This window comes from Capsaspora owczarzaki (genome assembly GCF_000151315.2).
Source record: "Capsaspora owczarzaki ATCC 30864 unplaced genomic scaffold supercont2.3, whole genome shotgun sequence".
Classification (NCBI taxonomy): Eukaryota; class Filasterea; order Ministeriida; family Capsasporidae; genus Capsaspora; species Capsaspora owczarzaki.
The window spans coordinates 678,384-700,039 of record NW_011887294.1 but is presented as its reverse complement, the minus strand read 5'-3'; the positions used below and the strand labels follow the sequence as shown (position 1 = coordinate 700,039).

Genomic DNA, 21,656 nt, shown 5'->3' with positions numbered 1-21,656 from the left:
CGCCTGCTATTCAATCAAATGAACCAACCTGTACCCTTATCGTTGTGACCGTTTGGCGGACCGCATTCACTTTCAACCGAAGAGCAACAGTCATGCTACAGAATGCATGCTCCAAGTAGTAGGAGGTTTGATAATATTGATTAAGAGTACAACCAGGCAGGGAAAAACAGCACAAGAATCAGCCTGACAAACTACTAGGTTCGGGTGACGTGCCATAGCTGCCCAACCAGCCGTGGCGTGTGTGCGGGAGGAGGAAAGGCGGTCTTGACGCCAACAGCCAGCCGTTGAAGCTGATGGAAGACTTGTGCCACATCGGCGTAGCGCCGTGGCGCAGCCGGCGATGTGGTCGATGGCTTGACACGGTGGATACGAGACAGGTCCCTCCGCTCCTCAAACTCGGCACGGGGGATGGTAGCAAGCTCGGCAAGCTGTGCAGCAGTATCTGATTCGACCGCAGTGCGTGGCAACCACAATCCACCCGTCTCGGGGTCTTGGTTGTCAATTTCAAGCTGGGCATCCACCGCTAGGCGTCCATCCTTCATGGCCTTTCGCAAAAAGCGGAAGAATTGCTGTGTAGCACGCTCTGCAGACACCTACAATGGAGGGGAGGGTACACAAACGTTGGGTGAGCTTTTTGGAGCGTTCCTCATCCAGCATGCACCGCGTCCAATCCTCCACAACTCCGCAACATACAGAGCGTGGGCTTAGCCATTCGTGCGATATGTAGCCTATTGCTTGTCGGTATCCAAGGAGGTGCCGAGCCGCTGCTTCGTCGGGATAGGATTTCAAGATGGTCGTCGCTTCCTGCGCAAGCAAAAGTACAAGCAACCGCCATCAGCAAAGGGGAAAGGTTGACGAGGCAATGAGGCAATTTGACAACAAGGAATCAGTACTTGAAGGAGGCCGGAATGAATCATTTGCTCTATATGCAGATCCGAGGCGAGGTGATACATGTCGAGCAACGCTGAAAGGCTGACGACGCGATAGTCGAGCTTGGTCGAGCTTGCCGACTGTCGGGACATGTTGGTGGCATTCGCATCGCCTGACGGTGTGGTGTTGCTCTCGAGCCTTTGTAGAGCACCTGTCTGTGCCGAGTTGGACTCGGAGCTGCAAACACACATCCGGTCAGTTTGAACAACGTAAGCAAAGTGGGGGTAGGCAGCACGCTGTTTGCTCCTTACTCTGACAAAGACGATGCAGCGGAACTTGACGCTTGCTCGACATGCTCGAGAGCTTGTTGCAGCGCTTCGTCCATTTCTCGCGATGCCATGACGATCGGAACGCCTCCTCTGCGCCACGTAAGCTGTGATGAAATGCGGCAACAAGCAAACCATTGAGCACCCTTTTTTTTTTGTTGCTTTGTTGTAGGTTCTTCCTTCTTCCCCATTTGCTCCAAATCTCAGACAATGTCAACACAAATCCTCCTCGTGTCCTTGTCTTGGCATTACCTGGATGTGTGCAATCGCGTTGCGTGCGAACGACTCGATCGGCGTCCGTGGTGCTGTAGCCAACGCACTCTTGCTCAGCAGCATTGTTGTGGATTGTGACGGCGACGTCGACGAGAACACTGACGACGACGACGACGAGGACGACGGGAATCGGTGCGCAGTGTGGTTCCACGCTGATACTCGGACGCCGGGCAGGACAATCCGATCGGAAACGCGCCCAGAGGCAGATCCGGCACTGGCTGCATTGCCAAAGATGGCGGGAGTCGCGCCTGTGGAGCGCTGGGGTTGCGAGCCCGAGCTCGTGTCAGGCTCGGTGCCAAGCATTGCGCTCCCGTCCGGCTTGCGAAGGAGCAGCGACGGCCAGCCATTGATGACGGATGGCTGCTGCACATGCAGCTTGGGGGATGACTGCTGCAATTTGGTGGCTGTCTGCAGCACGAGGGCGGTGCACGGCGCGGGCGAGCGGACGACCAGCACGCGGCGGCCACCAGCGAGCATGAGCAAGTGTTGGTGATGAGAAACGACTGGACTGGGGAATTGCAATGCCGTACATGGCGAATCTTAGTAATGCGAGCATGGGCAAATAGTTCTTGCTATGAACAGTGGGCTTTGAGGATTGGATGAATCGAGGACATTGGATGAATTGACAGGGAAACAAACAAAAAAGGCACCCGACACCAAGCGAGGCACAGCAACGAGATGCGAGATACTTGGACAATGCATGTGCTGTGATTGCAGCTGCCTTGGGTAGTGGCCCAGGCTGGCCACAATCGCAAAATCATCGGATTCAACAAAAGCAAGCAATCTGAAACGTTCAACAGACCTCTCTCTCCGTTCTCCGTTGGCCTCACTTAAATCCACCGGGGTCGCTGCGTTGGTATCCGCACGAGATCCGTGTCGAAAAACTCAATGAACTGCTCGTTGAGGAGGCGTACTTTGCCCATGGCGTGTCTCCGATACTCTTCAAAGATGCTTGTGAGGTTCCACCGCTGGAGCTTGCGCAGACAGCCAATGAGCGTGCCTGTTCTGTGTGAGCCCAGATTGCACATGACGTGCAGCGGGTAGTGCTCTGGGTTGAGCACGACGTTGAGTGCCTCGATGACTGTTTCCTCTGCGAGCGGCGCCCAAGTCAGCGCCGACGCCTGCGCCTTGCCCAGATGCAGCACTTCGATGTCATGGTCATCGGCAAAGTTTCTTCTGCTCTCACCGGCATCATCCATCCATCGTCGCGAGTGTGAGTTGTTCTGCATTGGCCCAAGTCAAGTCCGCTAGTCCTCCATCCTCAAGTCTTTCCCCCCCCCCTCGTACAGTGCCTGGGACGGGTCTTCGGCAGCTAGGAAGACGATCGTCTTGAGATGCAGCTTCTCGAGGAATGGAAAGTTGAGCTCGTTCGGCTGGCCAGACCGGTACAAGTCCTCCTCCACCATCCCAAAGTTCTAGCGCAATGCAAGTCCCATACAACAGCACAAACAGGTGGTCAGTCAACAATCATCAGCACTCTGAAAGGTATTCCATCTAGTTTTACCATCGGTGGCATGTAATTCTGCGACATTATTGACAAGGAAAAAAAAAACTCAGAAACCAGGACTGCAATCATGAAAGTGAATGAAAGAGGACGATGGATGCAATGCTCGATCTCACCAGCTGACTGTCAAATGTTCATCCAAACTCATTCTGCGCTCACACTCATTTGTATTGTATCCAAGTGCATCCATTCCAGTCTCTTCTTCTTTGCACTGATGGCTGGGAATCGATGGCCAAAGCACAAGTCTCGCTCGAACGCACCACCGCAGCAGCAGCACGTCCAACCTCAGTCTCAAGGACAAGTCCAACCTCAACCCCAAGGACAAGGACAAGAACAGCAGCAGACGTTCACAAATGTCTACTTTGCGGCTGCGTCGGTGATTGATCGGCTGCGGGACAAGCGGGGATCGCTCAAGTCGCTCGCGTTCGCATGTGCCTTCCACGACAAGAAGCGCCTCTTTGCACTCATCTGCGAGGCACTCAAATGTAATAAAAAACCAATGTGCGCAGCGTGATGATGAGTGGAGAAGTGGAAGGGGGACTGAGATTGAGTGAAGCGTCTTCAAGCCGAAAACCACCTGACCATGTGGATACTACTACTACTACTTCAAGCAGAATCTCAGAGACCACACTCATGAAATTGCTATTGTTGCAATGCGTCAGATCGAACCGTCGTCGAAGAACTGCTCCAAGTATCCGGATTCACAAAGAAAAACAAGGAGGTAAAAACATTGTTTTCTAAGATTGGTTTCACTTTCCAAACAAACACAAAAGCGCACATCTTAACAAAAGCTGGATCCTTGAAAACTCGCACAGATTGCACCGTCGGTCGCTTTGGTCGCAGTCTATGACCTGCTGATTGGACGAGGAAGCATTGAGTGCGGCGGCGTCATCAAGCGCGCCGTCACGGAAAGCAAGGGCGACCTCAACGCCGCGCTCGTGCGCATGAAAATTCGCGCAAAGGTCAAGGATGTGCGCGATCTGCTGCCTGCTGCAATTCGAGAGCAGGATGCGATTGTAATCCCTCGCTACGTCCGTGTTAACACGCTGAAAATGTCTGTTGCGGCCGCCGTCCAAGCACTTCAGCAACAGCCTGGAGGCTTTGCCCTTGTGGACCGCCCCGCCGACATTTCGGCTCTCAGGTACGTGCCAGTTCCGCTTCACTTGGGCTCATGTTGGTCTTTGGGCGGTTTATTTTGATTGATGGTCTTTTTGATTGCTGCTGGTCCGGCTTGTGCGCTCGGTCCTCATCTTCGCTTGACTCGCAGTGGGCGCTCCTTCTGCCAAGACGAGCACTTGAAAGACTTGCTCGTGTTTCCCAGTGGAACAGACTTTCACGATCATAAACTGTACACTTCTGGCGTACTGATTTTGCAGGTACTCATTCCTCCGCTGTTGCGATGACTTTGTCCTCCACACTTGCTCAACTGTGTGTGATGCAGGATAAGGCGAGTTGCTTTCCGGCACATGTGCTCTCGCCATCGATTGGAGAATCCGTGATTGACGGGTGCGCTGCTCCGGGCAACAAGACTTCCCACGTTGCGGCGCTCGTCGGCCTGAAGGGCCATGTTCACGCGTTTGATTTGGATCCTCGTCGATTTAAAACCATGCAAAATGCCATGCGCAAGTTTGGTGCTTCCAGTAAGGATGGTCGTGTTGCTGGGCGTTGACTCTGACGCGGTTCTGACTCGGCTCTGACTCGGTTGTTCAAGATGTGGAGTGCATGAACGGCAACTTCCTTGAAATCAAGCCGACAGACCCCAAATATGCAAAGGTAGGACGCCGTATCATATCATGAGAAGGTTTTCTGTCTGAACCGCCAGTATTGAATTTGGCTCGGCTTGTACTTGGTTCAGGTATCGGCCATTCTCCTCGATCCCTCTTGCTCTGGTTCGGGAATCGTCAACCGCCTGGATTATCTAGCAGCAGGTTTGATTGCGCGCGCTTTTGCTGAATATTCGTCATGAGTGAATGGTCCAACTGAGGTTTGCCGGTTGATTTGCCTGTCAGATGACGACGAGAACGAATCAGAAGCCACCGAGACGCAGGAGCAGCGCCTGACAGCACTATCAGACTTTCAGTTCCAAACAGTTAGCCATGCCATGACATGTGAGTCGCCATTGCTGCCAGTGAAAACCAATCTGCTAGTCTGAACGTTGACGCGATCGCTTTCCTCCTCGAGCAGTCTCCAACGTATCTAAAGTCTCGTACTCGACCTGCTCCATTCACGAGCAAGAGAACGAGGGTGTGGTTGCGCGAGTCTTGGCTGCGAATCCCGCATTCGAAGTGGTTCACGCGCTTCCTCAATGGCCGCACCGAGGCCTTGACACCCATCCTTTCGGTACACGGCCCGTTTGCTGTTGAATGCTTGGTGATGGCTTGTGTTCAGTGATGTCGATCGTTTGACGCTGACGCTTGATGATGATTGCCGCTTCAGGCTCAAAATGCGTTCGGGCGGGTCCTGAAGATCACACCAACGGCTTTTTCGTCTCCCTATTCCAGCGCAGAACGGCGAAACGACGAATCGAGGAAACCAGTGACGACCATGGTGCACTACCACCTCGCAAAGAGGCGCGTGTCGATCAGGACTCGAGCGATGACGATGAGGAGGAGGATGATAACGCAGCCGAATCGGTCACTCCCATCACATCCACCGCATCGAGCTTGAGCAAAAAGAAGAAGAACAAGAAGAACAAGAAGAAGAAAAAGAAGGCAGTCACCACTGCTGCACCAAGTTTGAATTGATGCTTTGTTCGATTGTAACGAGACGATTGAATTCGCGTCCAGTGAGTTGAGTTGGGACCAAGCAAGAGCACTAGAAGAGGTCTCGAGAACAGAACAATTCATTCAAATACAAAAATCACAATGCGCAAAGAGACAGAAACGGCAGATAACGAAGTAAAACGCTTGTAACAGAAAAACACGGTGTAGAATCAGGAGTAGATACGCCCTCATTCGCAGCATGCCATCTACATGCTATATCCTAATGCTGCAACATTGATACAACACCTTTCGCTTGTCATTCAGGATTCAGCGTAGCAAGAAGGGTGTTAAAGGACGGGCGATCGTCAGCATCATCCTCAAGGCATTCGAGTGCAAGAGTGACAAGCTCGTTGATGAGCGGGCGCTCTGCGTCGGTTGTGTTGAGTGCCGGGTCTAGCATGTCATTGATGGTTTGGTGCCTCACAGCCTTTCGCGCTTTGGACTTCAGCCCAATCCCGGGTTTGTCAGCAGTCGTCAATTCCAGCAAAATCATGCCGAAGGCGTAGACATCTGTCTTGATGGTCATGCGGCCTGACTCGAGGAGCTGCGGACACATGTAAGGACCGGTGCCTTGAAAGTTCTTGGTGTGAAGGGATTTCTTATCATCGAAGTGTGGGGCGTCACGAACGAGGCCAAAATCAGAGACTTTTGCGTTGAAATGCGCGTCCAAAAGCACATTGTCTGTCTTGAGGTCGCGGTGGAACAGAACATGGTCAGGGAAGAAGGCTGTCTGGACGTAGTTCATGCCACGGGAGACATCAGCAGCAATGCGATGGCGCTGAGTCCAGGCGAGCGGAGGGGTGTTGTTCGTGCAATCCAAGCGGTCGCGCACAGAACCGTTTGGCATAAACTCGTACACCAAGCAATATGCACCGTGACCTTCAGCGCAGGCCAGAATGGTAATGATGTTTTGGTGACGGAATTTCGACAAAGAGTCCAGTTCCGATTGAAATGCGGTATAGCTAACGATCGATTCGGCGAGCAGCTTCTTGATGGCAACGGCAACAGGAGGCCCAGGCAAACTGCCGCTGTGCACGCGACCAAATGCTCCTACACCGAGCAGCGAATCCTCAGAAAAATTGTTCGTGGCGGTGACAAGAGCTGTGAATGGAACTTTCGGGATTGGTCCGTGAACGGATGCTTGGTTGCGCTCAAATACGTCGATGCGATCAAGAGCTGATTTCAATTTACGGTCCTTGGCAGCGAGCTCCTGATCTTTGGCAGCGAGACTTGAGCGAAGCTGCTTCAGCTCTTGCTCTTTGGCAGCGAGCTCCAGCTCTTTGGGCGTCTGATCTTTGGCAGCGAGCTCCTGATCTTTGGTAGCGAGCTCCTGGACTTTGGCAGCGAGACTTGAGCGAAGCTGCTTCAGCTCTTGCTCTTTGGCAGCGAGCTCCAGCTCTTTGGGCGTCTGATCTTTGGCAGCGAGCTCCTGATCTTTGGTAGCGAGCTCCTGGACTTTGGCAGCGAGACTTGAGCGAAGCTGCTTCAGCTCTTGCTCTTTGGTAGCGAGCTCCGCTTCTTTGACAGCCAGCTTGGAGCGCAATTGCTGATCTTCGGGAGCGAGCTCCTGGCCATTGGCAGTACGCTCCTGCGCTTTGGTAGTGCGCACCTGCTGCGCTTTGGCAGCCAGCTTGGAGTCAAGAAGCGTACTTTTGGCAGCGAGGTCGGAACGCAGAAACTGAAACGCGGATTGAAGGTTGGCAGAAGGCTGAGTGACTGCGGCACGTGCTGCTGCTGCGCTCTGATTCTGAGCCAATTCGGCAGGCGATGGCACACGCTGGTTGTCAAGACCGCTGCCACCAAAGAAATTCAGCAATACAAGTGAATGGTTTTGTTGTTTGCGAATTTGCTTCATGTAAAAAATCCTGTAGTAAACATGCAATTCTTACTCCAATTTACAAACGGCATTGCCTGTTTGCGTGAGCGCAGTGATTCCAGCGGAGGTCAAGATGTTCTTGTCCATACTGGTGTTGTTCAATCGTCCGATTTTAGCATGAGTCGAACGACTGTTCAGAGCAGCTTGAAGCAATCAATCTTTACCGAAGAAAAGTGAGCGTCTCGTTGACCGTGAGTGCCTCCGCAAGCGCTTGGGCTCCGGCATCGCCAATCCGGTTGTCACTGAGACTGTCCGACCCAACCCGTCATCAGTGAGCACTCTGAGTGCCTTTTGCGGCATCCGTGATCGTCAGAGCTGACTTACTAGAGCGTCCTCACTGTCTTGTTTGCTTTGAGTGCCTCAGCAAGCGCCAGCGTTCCAGCATCGCCAATCTGATTCTTGGCCAAACTGCCCATTGTTGTTGTTCCGCGCCCCCGGCTCCATTAGTGAGCACTGCAAATGCCACATGCATCAATCAAAGTAAACAGATGACATACAAGAGCTCCTTCACGGTTCGGTTCGTTTTGAGAGCGTCTGCAATGGCCATTGCTCCGACATCGCCAATCTGCTGCTCACTCAGACTGCTCGGTTTCCGCGCCGCCCAACTCCTCCATCAGTGAGCACGCTCTGAACGCCCTCTGCTGCCCGTCCCCATGCATCCCGTTCAAAGTGATGCTGGCCTTACACGAGCGAAGTCAGCGCCGTGTTCTGTTTGAGCCCCGCAGCAATCGCTTGGGCTTCCGCATCGCCTATCCGCTCTTTATGCAGCCTGTTGTTTTTTGTTTCCCGTCGTCGTCTCGTCTCGTCAGCACACACACACACACACACACACGTCGCTGCTCCAGCTAGCTTTCGGCTTGTTTTCACTTACGATAGATAGAGACTCGCGCTCTTGACCTTGTCAAACAGGTCGCGCTGTTTCTCTGTCATTTTCTGATACGACAGCATTTTGAGAACAAAACAAACAAGAAAAAAACTGACTGCTTCCAAAAAGAAAAGAACAAAAACGAACAATCTCAGAGTGACAGTTGCTCAGTTGCAGCACGAGCAAACCCTCACTGTTGTTGTGTTCTCGCCTTGACTCTTTTGTCCCGAATAGGTGCTCATGCATTCATCGGGAGGGGTGGGGAAACTGGACGCGCATTTCGGATTGAAATGGAAAGCAGAAACTTGTCGATTCTCAGCACCATGAAAACTGAGCCTCCCACTGTTACACATCCATTCTAGATCTAACTCGCGATCACGTATCACTTCTCTTTTTTTTCTTATTTCTCATTTCCCACACTACTACAGAAGAGATGGCTTCTGTTGCTGCGCGGCTTGGGTTTGTGCTGCAACCCGACGAAACCGAGCTCGACAAGTTTGAAGTGGAGATCAAGGAGCGTCCGGGCGTCCTCCACCTGACCACCAAGCGCTTTGCGTGGTACGAGCGCAAGGCTGCACTGCCCCAGCAAGCAGCAGGTCAGACTGGCGGGCTACCTGGGGCTGGTGGTGGGCAGATCGGTCAGCCCGGCCAGCCCAGCCAGCTCGGCGCAGCGCTCGTCGCCGCGTCCAAAGCAATGACGCTTGTCCTGCCGTGGTCCCGCATCAAAGGTGACAAACCGTCGTTCTCCCCAAACTCGTCACTTTCTGGAGGGAGGGGTGTGTGTCGTAGTAATGCTCAACGTTACACCAACGTTACCTTGTTGTTGCTGCTGCTGCCATTGCCCACAGAGCAAGCCATCGCGACTGGCAAACCCAAACTCATGATCAAGTACAATGAACAAGCACCCACGCCGAAGGTCGCAAAGGCTTCAGCGGTTGCTCCGACGCCAGTCATTCCCGTTGGCGGGAAGGTCTACTCGTGGCAGGCTGCCGCTGCTGCGAATGCTGCTGCCGCCGCTGCCGCTGCTGCTGCTAGTGGTGCAACAACGTCCTCGACGACACCTGCAGCTGGCGCAGGACCGGCAGCACCCAAGATGATTGAGCAGTCCGTCATCTTGCTGTTCACTGCGTTCAAGGGTTTGGAGGAACGCGATCTCGCCAAGGAGGTCATTGCGAAAATGCTACAGCGTGCAAAGACATCTTCAACAACAGGGTCCCCTTCGACAAGTGCTGCAGCTGCACCGTCGGTGGCAAACGGCTCGCCGCTGTCGGCGGCATCCACTGCCGTTTCGTCCCCAGCAGCTGTCGTCAAATCCGAGCGATCGTCCAGCTCAAGTCCAGTTCCCACCACCGCCAGCACCACCAGCAGCAGCAGCGTAATTGGCATGTCAGGCAATCTGGCAATGCCCAATGCGGAAATGCGTGCCAAACTGCTGGCGAGTGACCGAAAACTGGAGCAACTCTACGACGATCTCGTCCGAACGAGCCACGCCCTCACCGATGAGGAGTTTTGGCAAGAGCGCCAGCGCGAGCTCATTCGGAAAGCCCAAAAGGGCGAGCAAAGTCGCAGCACACCAGCACAGAAAGTCGGTGTGCCGAGCGCCTTCCTGCTTCAAATGAAGCAGGATGTAGAAGTTGGAGCAGACGGCATCAAACGATTTACGTTGACACCAGTCGACATTGCCAACATTTTCCGAACCTATCCCAAAGGTATTGCTCAGCACGTGTGCCTTTGCCTGGAAACAGTGATTGTTTTCAGAGCGTGACGAGAGTGCTGATTGTGTGATGTTTGCTTTTCTCGTTGCCCTTGCACAGTTCGAGAAGCGTATGACACCAACGTGCCAGTCAAAGTATGTTCGCAGTTCATTTGTATTGTTGCGCTCCACCGATGACCGATTGGGTTTTGCTGCTCTGACTTGCGCCACCGCCTGGTTTTTTTTTTTTTTTTTTTTTTTTTTTTGGTTTTGTTTTGTTTTTCAAACCAGCTTTCCGAGCAGGACTTTTGGCTCCGATTTTTGCGATCGCACTACTTTCACCGAGATCGCCAAAACGAGCGAACGGTCAAAGATCCCAACGTTGTGCAGGCTGAAGAATTGTTTGGCAAGGATCCACTTGCTGCCAACAAGGGCTCTGTGGTGGCTCAACTCAACCGACACTCGACCATGGTTCTCCAAACGAATCAAAATCTGGTGGGGCTTGACTTTTTTATGTTGTTTGTTTGTTTGCTTGCATGCTTGCTTGAGGGGGGGGGTATTTCTGGTTGAGACTTTTTCCTTCCTTGTTGAATGTTGACCAAACGCTGACCTTGTTTCGAGTGGACGGACAGATGGACTCGGCCGGACCGAAGCCCGCAGCCATTGACGACGGCGAGGTGTTAGACTTGCGACCCGAGCCAGCAGCAGACACAATTCCACTTGCCCTTTCCGAGAAGGCCCGTTTTGCCATGTTTGCTGGCCGTCCGGTTGACAGTTTGGAAGAGGTTTGTTCGAGTTCCCAATCCTGCCGAGCTTATTTCTGAGCGGACGTGTGTGTCGGCTGTTTGGCTCACTCGTTTTTTACGCGCGTTGCCGCCACGCCTTTGTCTGATGGGTGCGTTTAGAATGATGTCTCGTCGACCTTGATAGCCATGCAGTCTGCCGTGAGCCAGTTTGAACCCCAGTTAACGATGGTAGGCCATTCTTCTTTTTGTTATTTCCCTCTCTTCTCAAAGTCTTCTTGAGCCTCTTCTTACCGCCTCCATTCGCTGTCCCGCAGTTTGTTCCTTCGACCGGAGCAGAAAAGACAATGAAAGAGCACTCATTAAAGCTCCGTCAGTCATCGCAACAGGCCGCTGCCAGTACGTTACGACTCGATCAACGAAAAATCTGTGTCGTGAACTTCACTCACTGAATGTTTTGCAACACCGTCCTTGGTTTTTGTGTGTAGCTGTTGCCGATGTTCACACAACCACCAAAGAAGTCATTCGTCGGCAGTACAATGCCGTTCAGGAGTTGGTTCGACACATGTGGGCGCTGTTTCCCATCACCACGCAGCAGCAAGAAGAGAAGGGTGCACGGATTGCCACATCGCTGTCGCAGTGGAACACCAAAGTCATCCAACTGAAGCAAGGACTGTCGGCCAACGATGCCGAGGTGAGTTAGGATTTTTTGCTGCGGGACCGTCCGCACGCAACCGCGTCTAATTCGTCCGACTCATTCCGTTGTGTCCCGTTGTGTCCTATCGTGTGATTTGTTGTTTGCGATTCCCCCTCCGCAGTTGGTGGCGCCGCTCTCCGACATGATCTCGGCCGCGCTGGAAAAGTTCCAACAACGTAAAGTGTTTACTTCCAGTCAGTCCAATCCGCCTTCGGGTCGCTCCACCCCAGCCTTAACACGACCAAGCTCCATCACCAGTAGCAGCGTGGCCTCTCCGTCCGCAATGATGCAAGTCTAAGTGCAGGATTGACGAGTCTTTCGTTCGTTGGTTTCTGTGTGCTTGATGTTTTCTGCCATCGTTGTACGGTTTCCTGTCCTCCATCATAAATGCTATTCCATATTCAGCCTCATGCTCCCCCCCCCCTCCACTCGTTTATTCTCCTTCTTTGGTCATTGTCTCAGTTCGGCAGCTCGTCGCAATTTCACACCCACAAAATGTGCGACTCGGCGTGCGACCGAGTAGCCCACGCTCCGGGCTGTGTCCTCGGCGTCTTGCAGCGTGCTCTTGTGGATGATGCAGAGCCCGTCTCATTGCCCAGGCGACTCGAGAGCGTTGCTGTAGCGCTTGAAACTGCGGCTGCAGACCCGACGACGGCGTCGCGACTGGAGAACGACCTCTGCAACCGGACGCTCGATCAGGACGGCCGCGACACGGCACTCGCATTGGCAGTGCGCACGCTGCAGCCGCAGTTGGTTGCTGGGCTGCTTTTGCTGGAGCCGAGCATCGTGGGAATTGACTCCAAACTCACATGTGAAGCCCTTCGACTCATGACCACGACCACGACCACCGCCCCACCACCACCACCACCACTCCCACAGGACACTCGCGCTGCAGAGAATGCACTGCTGGATGCGGCAAGCGGTGATGCCGAAGCAAGGCTGGGCGCGCTGCTGCAGAAGGCGCGTGCGACCACGACGGCCCAGCGGCAGGTTTCGGGCGTCTCGCTGTCGGCGTTGCGACGGGTCGTGCTACGCGGCGTCGACCAGGAGGCCAACGGCGCATCGCTGTATTGTGCTCTGTGCATCACATTGCTGCTGGCTCATTTTGGCCGCGACACGGTGTGTGTGCGCAGCGCGGATGACAGCGACGAGGACGACTCACGCCAATTGGACGGCGGATTGGACGTGCTCGCGCCGTGGATTGAGCTCGGGCGTCGTGATGCCTGGCCTGCAGACGCGCTCTCGTTCGTAACAAGCGCGCTGTGTGCACGAGTTGGACCATTGCCGCCGAAAGTTGGCCCCGTTCGCAATCCAGGTTTGTCCTTTTTTGGGGAATTGGGGGGGGGCAAAGGTTATTGCTTCATCGGACGAGCTTTCAGGCAATCTCTCACCTTGTTGGGTTTGCTCGCTTGACTCATTTGTTGCCCGCGCGTGCTCATTTGCTGCACACGACAGATTTGTTTTTAGCGCACTGGCAGGCAAACCGACTTGCTCGACAGTCCTCCGCAGAACCTCGAAATCTGAAATCGGAAGGGGTGCACCACTCCAACGGCTCCTTGCGTCGAACCGTGCTTGTGCACGAAGCACATGTCCGCGATGCCGACTCTGCGTCAACTGCCACGAGCAGGTCGTCGAATCGGACTGGTTCGGGAGACTCGACCGCCCCGCTGCTAGCTCACACCTTTGAGGACGAGGGAGGGAGTTCTGACTCCAGTCGAGGCTCGAGCCGTGGCAGTATTCAAGCAAGCACCACCGGCATTCTTCCAGGATCTGGGAATGGAGGACAAGATTCCCTCTTCCCCCCGCAAGACCCGTCGGCAACTGGCCGGTCTGCGTCGACCATCACGCTTTCCTCGCAACTGTCCGCATCCGCTGCTCAGGATCCCGCTCCAGCTCCAGCTCCAGCTCCAGAGCACAGCTTGAACAGCTTGAACAGTCACTTATATCCGGCCAATCCTGTCTCTACAGAGCCCGTGCGGCTTCTGGGATCGCCTCACGGGTCGTCGTCAGGACTGCCGGATGCCAGTCGTCCGAATCTGATCATCCCCCGCATCGCATCCGCCCTTAGCGATGCTGCTGTGGAGCCAGCTACGCCGGACGCATGTGACTTGGACGGCTTGGTGCCTGAAAAGGCTGTGGCCGCGCTCACGAAGGGTGCACGCACGCCTCGATCGTCTCCTTCCTCGTCACGCACAAACAGCATTCTCTCACCTGAAATGATTGCGATGGCAACTCTCAAGGTGCCGCCTCGGGGCCCAGAGGCAGGCCCTAGCAACCCATCTGACCACGATACGGTTGCCTTGACCGTCCAGGACTCGTCCTCGGATCCGTTTGCTGATGAGTCGACGGGTCTCGTCATGCGTTCGCCCCAGCTTCGAGCAGCAGCAGCTTCGTCGACCAACGGTACCCTTGCGGCGGGGGCGCTCGCTACGCTTGGCGCGGCGCTTTTGGGAGGTGCCCGTTCTCCGACGAGCGCGAGCGCCCAGCCAGCATCATCCGCGACACTCAACCGCAAGCCTTCTATCGGTCAAGCAGACACTCGTGAGGTGTTTGAAACTACCGCCGCTCGACGCGAAAGCGAGCAGGAACGAGAGGAAATGCAAGACCACATCGACGATCGCTTCTTCAACGAAGTGCACAGCTCGACCAACTTGCTCGAGGAGGCCATGTTGCGCTCCTCGCGTCGTCGCGCTCCTTCCGTGCTACGGCCTACTCACACAGAGTCGGCCATTCCTGATGATCGGCATGAGCGCCATGTGATGGAACTCACGGGGATGCCGCTCGCGTACAACACGCAGGACGACGATATCGAGCACGGGGGAAGCCACCACCACCACCACCACCATGACCATGTAGACTCTATTTTCTCGGAAGCACCAGGCGTACCGAGAAATGACTCGGCGGCAGACATGCAACACACCCCGCCGCTGACTCGCGGATTTAGTAGTCCTGCGCTGGCCGAACAAGATTCGTTGGCAACTCCACGCCAGCCTCGCCGAGTTGTCATTCAGGAACGGGTCGAGGCAGACGCAAGCAGCCACTATGATACGCGGCGCACCCTCAATCGCAAGCGGAACAAGGGCACGGAAGACAAGCAATCGGCCGCCTACGCCGTCAGTCTTATGGGCCGCTATCGTGACCAATGGTTGATGCAGCTGCTGAGACAAGGCGCCAAAGATGGAGATGATGTAGGGTTTTTTTTCATCGTGTTGTCTGGAGAAAGGGTGTCGGAAAGGGTGTCGGAAAGGGTGTCGGAAAGGGTGTCGGAAAGGGGTGTGCGATCTTGGGGCCCCTTTTGCATTGCTGGTTTGTTGTTGCGTAACCTTACCGCGCTGGCTGTGTGCGTCTCCCGCAGTCTGGCCTGCCTCACATCCCCAAGCTCCAAACCCTCGACCCAGCCATGGCAAGGCGAATGACTGATCTGCTCGAGCACCATTCGACAAGCGGGCACCACACGTCCAGGAGCGGAGAGGAAGTGAGGAGCATTGTCTCGTTCGTCTCGGATGCACGTCCGCGCCTGGCCGAATCCCATCCTCGCTACACCATCATGTCTCAGACAAATTCGACCCGCACCTACGCTGATTTGAGCGAGCTGCTTTCGCACAACCCAGATGAAGTGCTCTCGCCGGGAGGCCAGCAATTTTGGATTGATGTTCACAAGCCCACCAAGCACGACATGCGAATGATGGAGCATGTCTTTAACTTGCATCCGCTGACCACCGAAGATGTGCTTTCCGACGACACGCGAGAAAAGCTGGAAGTTTACGACAACTACCTCTTCATCTGCTTGCACTCGTACTCGCTCAACGAAATGGACTACTCGCTCAACGACAACGGCCTCGTGTTTGTCTGTCTGTTTGCCAACTACGTCATCACGTTCCATGATGTGGTCTCGCCGCCCATTACGCGCGTGTATCAGCGTCTCAAGCGCAAAGCTAGCCACGTCCGCCCTGACTGGGTGGTGTACTTTGTGCTCGACGAGATTGTCGAGCTGCACGGGCCGCCAGTGGATGTGTCGGAGGCCGAAGTCGAGTCGATTGACGACCTCGTGGTGACTCTGAGCGGCTCGGAGCAGGCCGACTTTTTGCGCAGAACTGGCCAGGCACGCAAGCGCCTCACCGATCTGTACCGCCGGCTGCACCCCAAGCGCGAGATTCTGAGTTCCTTGCTCAGTCGTCCCATGCCGCATGTGAGCAAAAACACAATGCTGTACTTTCGAGATGTCTTTGATCACGTCCTTGGTCTGATGATGAGTCTCGAGGTTTCGCGCGAAACGCTCAACACGGCGCAGTCCCAGTACCTTGGCAAAGTCAGTATCGAGGTGGCCTTCCTCAGTAACGAGATTGCGGTCGTCATGAAGCGTCTTACGTACGGCGCCACGGTCCTGCTGCCCCTGACCCTTGTGGCTGGCATCTTTGGCATGAACATTTACCTGCCCTTCCAGCTGGGCAGCGACCAGCCGCTTTCAGACACCTTTTGGCCGTTTATTTTCGTCATGCTGTTCATGGCTGTGTTGAGTTTTTCGATTGTCTACCTGGTACGACGAATGGAGACTCGGCTCAGGCGTTAGAGGTTGAGCTGTAGTTGTGCCTGCAGCGTTTTCATGTTAACTATTTTTTACATACATTTTATTCTACTGCATTGTAGCGAGAGACATGTTGTTTGAGCGCTGTATGACAGCACAACGAAGAGGCGGGGCGTCGCGGTGCCCAAAGTGGGGTAGGTCGGGTGACGCCAAACCGCTTTTGTCGATCTTCAAGCGTCGTCGTGCATCGATGCCAACCCCCATCATGCCGATGGATGCAAAGAGTACATTGATTTTTTTTTTCGTAGTGTTCCTTCTGAGGTGTTCTAGGTGAGCTTGGTTACATTCGCACTCGTGGTTGGCACGAAGAGCGAGAGGCTGCGCGAAACAAGGGGAAAGTGCGAGAACGGCTCGCACTTCCTTTTTGCTTTTCGCACTTTTTTTTGCTTTAAAAGCGCTCGCCCAAAACCGAGCTGCCCTTCACTCCTCTTTTCTACTGTTGTCACAAACAAGCAAGAAAAAGCCTCGAAACCTACACTAGAAGCACTCCTTCTCTGTAATCAATCACAAACCCCTTCACAACCATGAGCGCTATGACCGCAATCATTGCCGACGTCAAGCAGTACAAGGAAATTCTTCCTCTCCTTGCCGTTGTCGGCACCGCTGTCACCTACGGCGTCGGATCAATGATCCACACTGCACGAAAGACCGATGTTGTCTTTGACCATCGCAACAATCCCTTCCCGTGGCAGCAAGTCGCAGAAACAGCTGCACCCAAGGCCCACCAACGCCGACCATAAATTGGAGGCGTGGCGCTTCGTCGTAGCGGGCAAACCCTTGTCCAATAATGGGTTGCTCTGATCAAGATGCGCTCGCCGAACATTATTTCCTCGTCGTTGTCTGTACATAATCTCTTAGTTGGATGTTAATACACAATTTAGTTTTTTTCATTTCTGCGACCAAAATCCTCCGTTTGTCTGTTTCTAGCTTTTCAAAGTCATTGCAAGCGAGTATTCGGAGACACCGACCGAACGTAGATTGGTTTGAGTTGAATAGCATGTTGTGCACTATAGCATGGGGACTAAGGCACCTTGCGCACATCCATGCTGGAATCGGCAAAAACAATCCACCACGTTTCCAGCAGTGCTGCTTTGAGCCTGCCTAGGAACGCCTCGACAAGAGATACTGGTGTCCCCGCGGTTGTAAATGGTGAGAAATTTAATTTAATACTCAGGAATATAGTTTGGCAGGCCTCAAACTTGCATGACACGAAGACCCAGAGCGATGAAACAATGGTCGGGTGTTGGTTGAATTCCGTGTTTACGGGGTGGGTCGAGTCTCGATATTCTGTCGATAAAATGTTGAATAGATGACAATGTGCTGATTCATATATCCTAGTCTGAGATAACTCCATCAAGTAACTTTGAAGCAAAAAATCACAGATTGTGGTCTTCTTCCGACAAACACAGTTGCGTCCGACCCCAGCCTCTCAATTTTCGCCCGAAAATCACCGGCCCTGTTCTTCGGTCCACAACCACCGGAATATCAATTCAAATTGTCAAATATGAGACTCTGAATCCCAGGAGCTGAGTTTGTGGAGCGATCGGCCAGTTTTCGTTGATCGATTGTCTGACACAAAAGCTGCAATGCCAAAACCAAATCTCCTGAATTCACAAACCACCTCAACCACGTCTACCCCCCTTGGAACTAAACCCCAACATGATGATGAATTTGTCATGATTTTCTCAGACGTCCAAGTTTAACTCGCCTTCCCCAGTCTTCATATTTTCAAACCATCATGCGGTGAGAATGAATTTTGTGAAATCAAAATCAGAAGGAAGAAAAAAAAAGCTCACCAAATTTTTGTAATTTTTTTTTTTTTTTTTTTTTTTTTGGTTTGCCCCCGTCGCCCAATTCAGCGCACTGCTCTGCGTCGTCGCTGTGATGGCGATCGCCAACTCGGCTCTCGCAGGCACCTGGGATTCATCCGCCTGCAAGTACACCACCACGTACGTCTCCGTCGCAGCAGGATGCGTGCTTTTGTGTCTTTTCGTTTCGTCTGCCGGGCTGGTCACAAGTTGTCCCATTTTGACTCAATTTTTTTTTTTTTTTTTTTTGCGATTTGTCCTCCTTCTTCTGCTGTCGTGTTCGATTTCCATTCTCTTTTCCGTGCTTCGCTTCTCGCGATCATTTGCTCCTCGCAACCAGTGCTGGCACATCCTTCACCGTCTCAAAGTTCCACCGCTCGTCGCCTTGGTCGATTCCCGGCGTTTCGTCGACTGGCGGCCCTGACGGCTACAACTACCTCTACAACTTCTGCCCTGGCCTCGGCAAAGCCGTTGGCTCCTGCGCTGCCACCGATCTCGTAAGCATTCTACCTACACTCGAACCTTTGCACCGAGTGGTGCCGAGTGAGGCAACGCGGCATCGGCATCGAAGCCTGGACCAACGCAATGCGAAAAAAAAAAGCGATCTGTGTCTTTTTTTTTTTTTTTTTTTTTCTCTTTTTGTTCTTTGCTGTCTGTTCGTTCGTTGGCTTGTTTCACTGTTCTGGTGGGTTTGGTGGTGGGTTGGTTCATCATTTAGTGAGCATTCGCAGCACTCCTCAATACTCTTCTCGATGGCTGTCGTTGTCCAGCCAAAGCCAAAGCCAGATTTCAACCGATACAATGGCTTTTTTTTTTTTTTTTCCTTTTTGAATTTCCGCATATTTCTCGTTTCACCTGCTTTCCTTCGCCCGCTTTTCTGATCGATCACCTGCGAGCAAGTCTCGCACGTCCTCGAACGATGGATTTGCAGACGATGCGTCCTCACGGGGGTTCGTTCCGCCCTGAACAATGGAACAAATCTCCCTTTTTATTTTTATTATTATTTTTATTATTATTATTCCTTTTTATTTTATGATTGTCACGAGTGAGTGTGCCACAGTCTCGTGCATCGGCCATTTGCGACGATGACGACTCAGTCCGCCATTCCAATTGCCACTCGCCAACATTCTCACCCGTTCCCCAACAATCGCCTGTTCGCTTCTGTGGCACTGCAACATTCATCTACACACCACATACTCGTCAATTATCAATAGTCATCGTGGATGCTCATGCACTCACTTTGTCATTCTTTGGTCGACTGTTTTCTACAGGTCTGCCAGCAGTCTACTGGTGGCTCCACTTATGTTATCGGCACCAACTTCATGAGCACAACCGATGGCACCAACTCCAACACTGTATGTGAAGCTCGTTGCAAGAGAAAAGCCTGGACATGGAAGAGTTGTTTCTGACGTTGATTGCCTCTCTAATCTCAGGTCGAGTTCAAGTCCACTGACGCTTCTCCCCGATGCACTCGTGTTATTTTCAACTGCGACCCCAATACCAAGGGCGAGCCTGTGACCGCTGCCACCGAGCAAAAGCCTGCTGGTATGATTTGTCGTTTGTGTCTGGTTTTTTTTTTTGCCTGCTCGGCCTTCAACTCATGCTTCACGATTGGCGTTGTCCGCTCTTCATGTCGCATAGATCTTGGCTGCCTTGCTACCTACACGATGGCGTTCACCCACGCTTGCTTCTGCCCCGGTTCGACCTGCAACTACAACCCCGGCGGTGGTGGTGGTGACTCTGGATCGTCTGGCCTCAGCGGTGGTTCAATCCTGCTCATCATGTAAGTGCAATTCTTCTCCCCCCCCCTCTTCCAACTCCTGGTGTCATTTGTTCAAAGATGACTGACACTCTGCATTTGCCCTCTATTTTTTTGTTGTTCTGTCCAAACCCTAGCTTCTTCCCGACTGTTTTCGCTTACCTTGTCGGCGGCATGATCTTCAAGCGCACCCGCAGCGGCGCTTCCGGTGTTGAGATGGTCCCCAACATTGATTTCTGGCGTGAGGTTCCTGGCCTCATCAAGGCAAGTGTTTTGAGTGCTTTTTGCGAGTGTTTGGCTGTCTCGCCCATGTCCCTCAACCTTTTGCTCACCCCAATTTCTTGCTGTCTCGTGTTGTCTTCGATGAGCAGGATGGTTTCAAGTTCACCTTCCGTTGTGGCAGCGGCGGTTACTCCAAGATCTAAACAAATTGGGAACAATCGTTTTCATTCCTTGTTTTGTGTCCGTTATTAATCTTGCTGTACTGCTCGTTCGTTCAAGTCGTTCTCGTCACACTCCCAGCCCAAAGAGAAGGCCTTTTTTGACGTCAATCTTGCATGTGTGGTCTTTTTTCGCCCGTATTTTTGACCACAACAACAAACTAAAAACATTTTTTGACAACCCTTTGCCAGCTTGTTTCTTTGTTTCCAATCCGCACTTGCGATGTGCATGGCTGTGTCTGATGTTATCTTCCTGAACAATTGCCACTGAAGAGGACAGTAGTTGTGGTTTGGTTGAAGTTCTTGTGTTGAAGTTCTTTTGTTGAAACCATCATCCATCCAACAATGATCAATGCATCTACAACACCCTTCTTCCAGTCTCCATTCTACAGCGCAATGCTCCACCATCTGTGCAGATCAACAATCCGTCTACATGTTGCTGGTCGAGCAGCATACACCTCACTCGCCTGCACAGCCGGACGGCTACCCCACGATCCATCATCGCGTCACCCTACTATCACTATTCCTACGTTTGCGACGCCTGCAGCAGCAGCAGCATTACTGGTGCCGTTGTCTGCAGCCAAACGCGTGTCGGTCGCCGCGGTGAGGATGCAGCCACCAGCGCGTGGAATGGCCGGGCACTCCAAGTGGAAGACGATCAAGCACGCCAAGGCAGCCACCGACGCCAAGCGAGGCAAGCTCATCACCAAGTTCTCGCGCGAGATTAGCAGCTGCGTGCGCGAAAGTGGCGAAGATCCAGTCTTCAATCCTCGCCTGGGCGCCATCATTGATCGCGCTCGCCAGAACGACGTCCCCATCGACAAGATCCGCAACGCCATCAAGGTCGCAGCGTCGGGCAAGGAGGTTGACGACAAGGCGCAGGTCCACTTCTTTGAGGCGCGAGGCCCTGGCAATGTTTCGTTGCTGATTGAAACGCTCACAGAGAATACGCGGCGGACCTTCCCCGAAATCCGCGCATTGCTCAGCAAAGTCGGCGGTGAACCGGCGCCCGTAGGATACATTTTCAAGCGCGTCGCGGTGGTGACCATTCGGTTGGCCAGCGACGAGGATTTGGCCAAACTTGTCGGTTCCGTCACAGGTGGTGCGCCATCTGCTCCCCTGCGGAGCTTGACTCAGTCCCAGTGGGACGATCTAGCCCTGGAGGTTGGCGTGCATGTCGGGGCCGAGGATACCGAGGCGGATGTTGAGGAATCCACCCTGTCGTTCATCTGTCAACCGAGCGACAGCGCTGCCGTTCGCGACGCCGCGACCAAACTTGGTGTTGGTCCGCCCATGCTGCGAATCGACTTTTTATCCGAATCTCAAGTGTCGATTGGCAACGCCGAAACACAAGAGCAGTTCGAGTGGCTCATGGAGGCTCTGGATGATCACGCCGACGTGATGAATGTGTTTGACAACCTCGATCGTTCCCAGGCCGAGTAGGCGACACAATTG

At 53.3% G+C, this 21,656-nt stretch overlaps 9 protein-coding genes across 9 annotated transcripts; 6 read left to right on the top strand and 3 right to left on the bottom strand.

The window, feature by feature from the left end:
* Positions 1–119: 119 nt before the first annotated feature.
* Positions 120–1,964, bottom strand: CAOG_02216 (hypothetical protein). The gene is made up of 5 exons (XM_004348916.2): positions 1,449–1,964; positions 1,182–1,303; positions 894–1,107; positions 694–804; positions 120–593 (listed from the first exon to the last, which is right to left on the bottom strand). Exons 1-5 carry the CDS (start codon positions 1,944–1,946, stop codon positions 195–197), a joined length of 1,344 nt encoding a protein of 447 aa, XP_004348966.1. The 5' UTR covers positions 1,947–1,964; the 3' UTR covers positions 120–194.
* A 74-nt stretch (positions 1,965–2,038) lies between these two features.
* CAOG_02215 (tyrosine phosphatase) lies at positions 2,039–3,026 on the bottom strand. The gene is made up of 3 exons (XM_004348915.2): positions 2,974–3,026; positions 2,757–2,884; positions 2,039–2,645 (listed from the first exon to the last, which is right to left on the bottom strand). Exons 1-3 carry the CDS (start codon positions 2,998–3,000, stop codon positions 2,300–2,302), a joined length of 501 nt encoding a protein of 166 aa, XP_004348965.1. The 5' UTR covers positions 3,001–3,026; the 3' UTR covers positions 2,039–2,299.
* A 121-nt stretch (positions 3,027–3,147) lies between these two features.
* CAOG_02214 (tRNA and rRNA cytosine-C5-methylase) lies at positions 3,148–5,848 on the top strand. The gene is made up of 10 exons (XM_004348914.2): positions 3,148–3,458; positions 3,636–3,694; positions 3,789–4,114; positions 4,241–4,349; positions 4,415–4,613; positions 4,685–4,746; positions 4,829–4,901; positions 4,983–5,081; positions 5,158–5,313; positions 5,410–5,848. The coding sequence occupies exons 1-10, from the start codon at positions 3,188–3,190 to the stop codon at positions 5,715–5,717; spliced, it is 1,662 nt and encodes a 553-aa protein (XP_004348964.2). The 5' UTR covers positions 3,148–3,187; the 3' UTR covers positions 5,718–5,848.
* On the bottom strand, positions 5,798–8,578 carry CAOG_02213 (hypothetical protein). The gene is made up of 7 exons (XM_004348913.2): positions 8,483–8,578; positions 8,297–8,380; positions 8,109–8,192; positions 7,936–8,019; positions 7,776–7,859; positions 7,625–7,699; positions 5,798–7,528 (listed from the first exon to the last, which is right to left on the bottom strand). Exons 1-7 carry the CDS (start codon positions 8,557–8,559, stop codon positions 5,992–5,994), a joined length of 2,025 nt encoding a protein of 674 aa, XP_004348963.1. The 5' UTR covers positions 8,560–8,578; the 3' UTR covers positions 5,798–5,991.
* Positions 8,579–8,880: 302 nt separating this feature from the next.
* On the top strand, positions 8,881–12,015 carry CAOG_02212 (hypothetical protein). The gene is made up of 9 exons (XM_004348912.2): positions 8,881–9,204; positions 9,325–10,185; positions 10,291–10,325; positions 10,461–10,664; positions 10,802–10,954; positions 11,075–11,143; positions 11,230–11,311; positions 11,401–11,606; positions 11,731–12,015. The coding sequence occupies exons 1-9, from the start codon at positions 8,910–8,912 to the stop codon at positions 11,905–11,907; spliced, it is 2,082 nt and encodes a 693-aa protein (XP_004348962.1). The 5' UTR covers positions 8,881–8,909; the 3' UTR covers positions 11,908–12,015.
* A 32-nt stretch (positions 12,016–12,047) lies between these two features.
* On the top strand, positions 12,048–16,248 carry CAOG_02211 (hypothetical protein). The gene is made up of 3 exons (XM_004348911.2): positions 12,048–12,924; positions 13,065–14,797; positions 14,965–16,248. Exons 1-3 carry the CDS (start codon positions 12,105–12,107, stop codon positions 16,177–16,179), a joined length of 3,768 nt encoding a protein of 1,255 aa, XP_004348961.2. The 5' UTR covers positions 12,048–12,104; the 3' UTR covers positions 16,180–16,248.
* A 328-nt stretch (positions 16,249–16,576) lies between these two features.
* CAOG_02210 (hypothetical protein) lies at positions 16,577–17,084 on the top strand. Its single transcript, XM_004348910.2, has one exon. It carries the CDS (start codon positions 16,719–16,721, stop codon positions 16,932–16,934), a length of 216 nt encoding a protein of 71 aa, XP_004348960.1. The 5' UTR covers positions 16,577–16,718; the 3' UTR covers positions 16,935–17,084.
* A 968-nt stretch (positions 17,085–18,052) lies between these two features.
* CAOG_02209 (hypothetical protein) lies at positions 18,053–20,186 on the top strand (the record flags this gene model as incomplete). Its single annotated transcript, XM_004348909.1, has 7 exons — positions 18,053–18,143; positions 18,343–18,499; positions 19,274–19,357; positions 19,436–19,547; positions 19,644–19,785; positions 19,899–20,031; positions 20,133–20,186. Exons 1-7 carry the CDS (start codon positions 18,079–18,081, stop codon positions 20,184–20,186), a joined length of 747 nt encoding a protein of 248 aa, XP_004348959.1. The 5' UTR covers positions 18,053–18,078.
* A 360-nt stretch (positions 20,187–20,546) lies between these two features.
* CAOG_02208 (hypothetical protein) lies at positions 20,547–21,644 on the top strand (the record flags this gene model as incomplete). Its single annotated transcript, XM_004348908.1, has 2 exons — positions 20,547–21,284; positions 21,339–21,644. The coding sequence occupies 2 exons, from the start codon at positions 20,547–20,549 to the stop codon at positions 21,642–21,644; spliced, it is 1,044 nt and encodes a 347-aa protein (XP_004348958.1).
* Between the last annotated feature and the right edge of the window lie 12 nt (positions 21,645–21,656).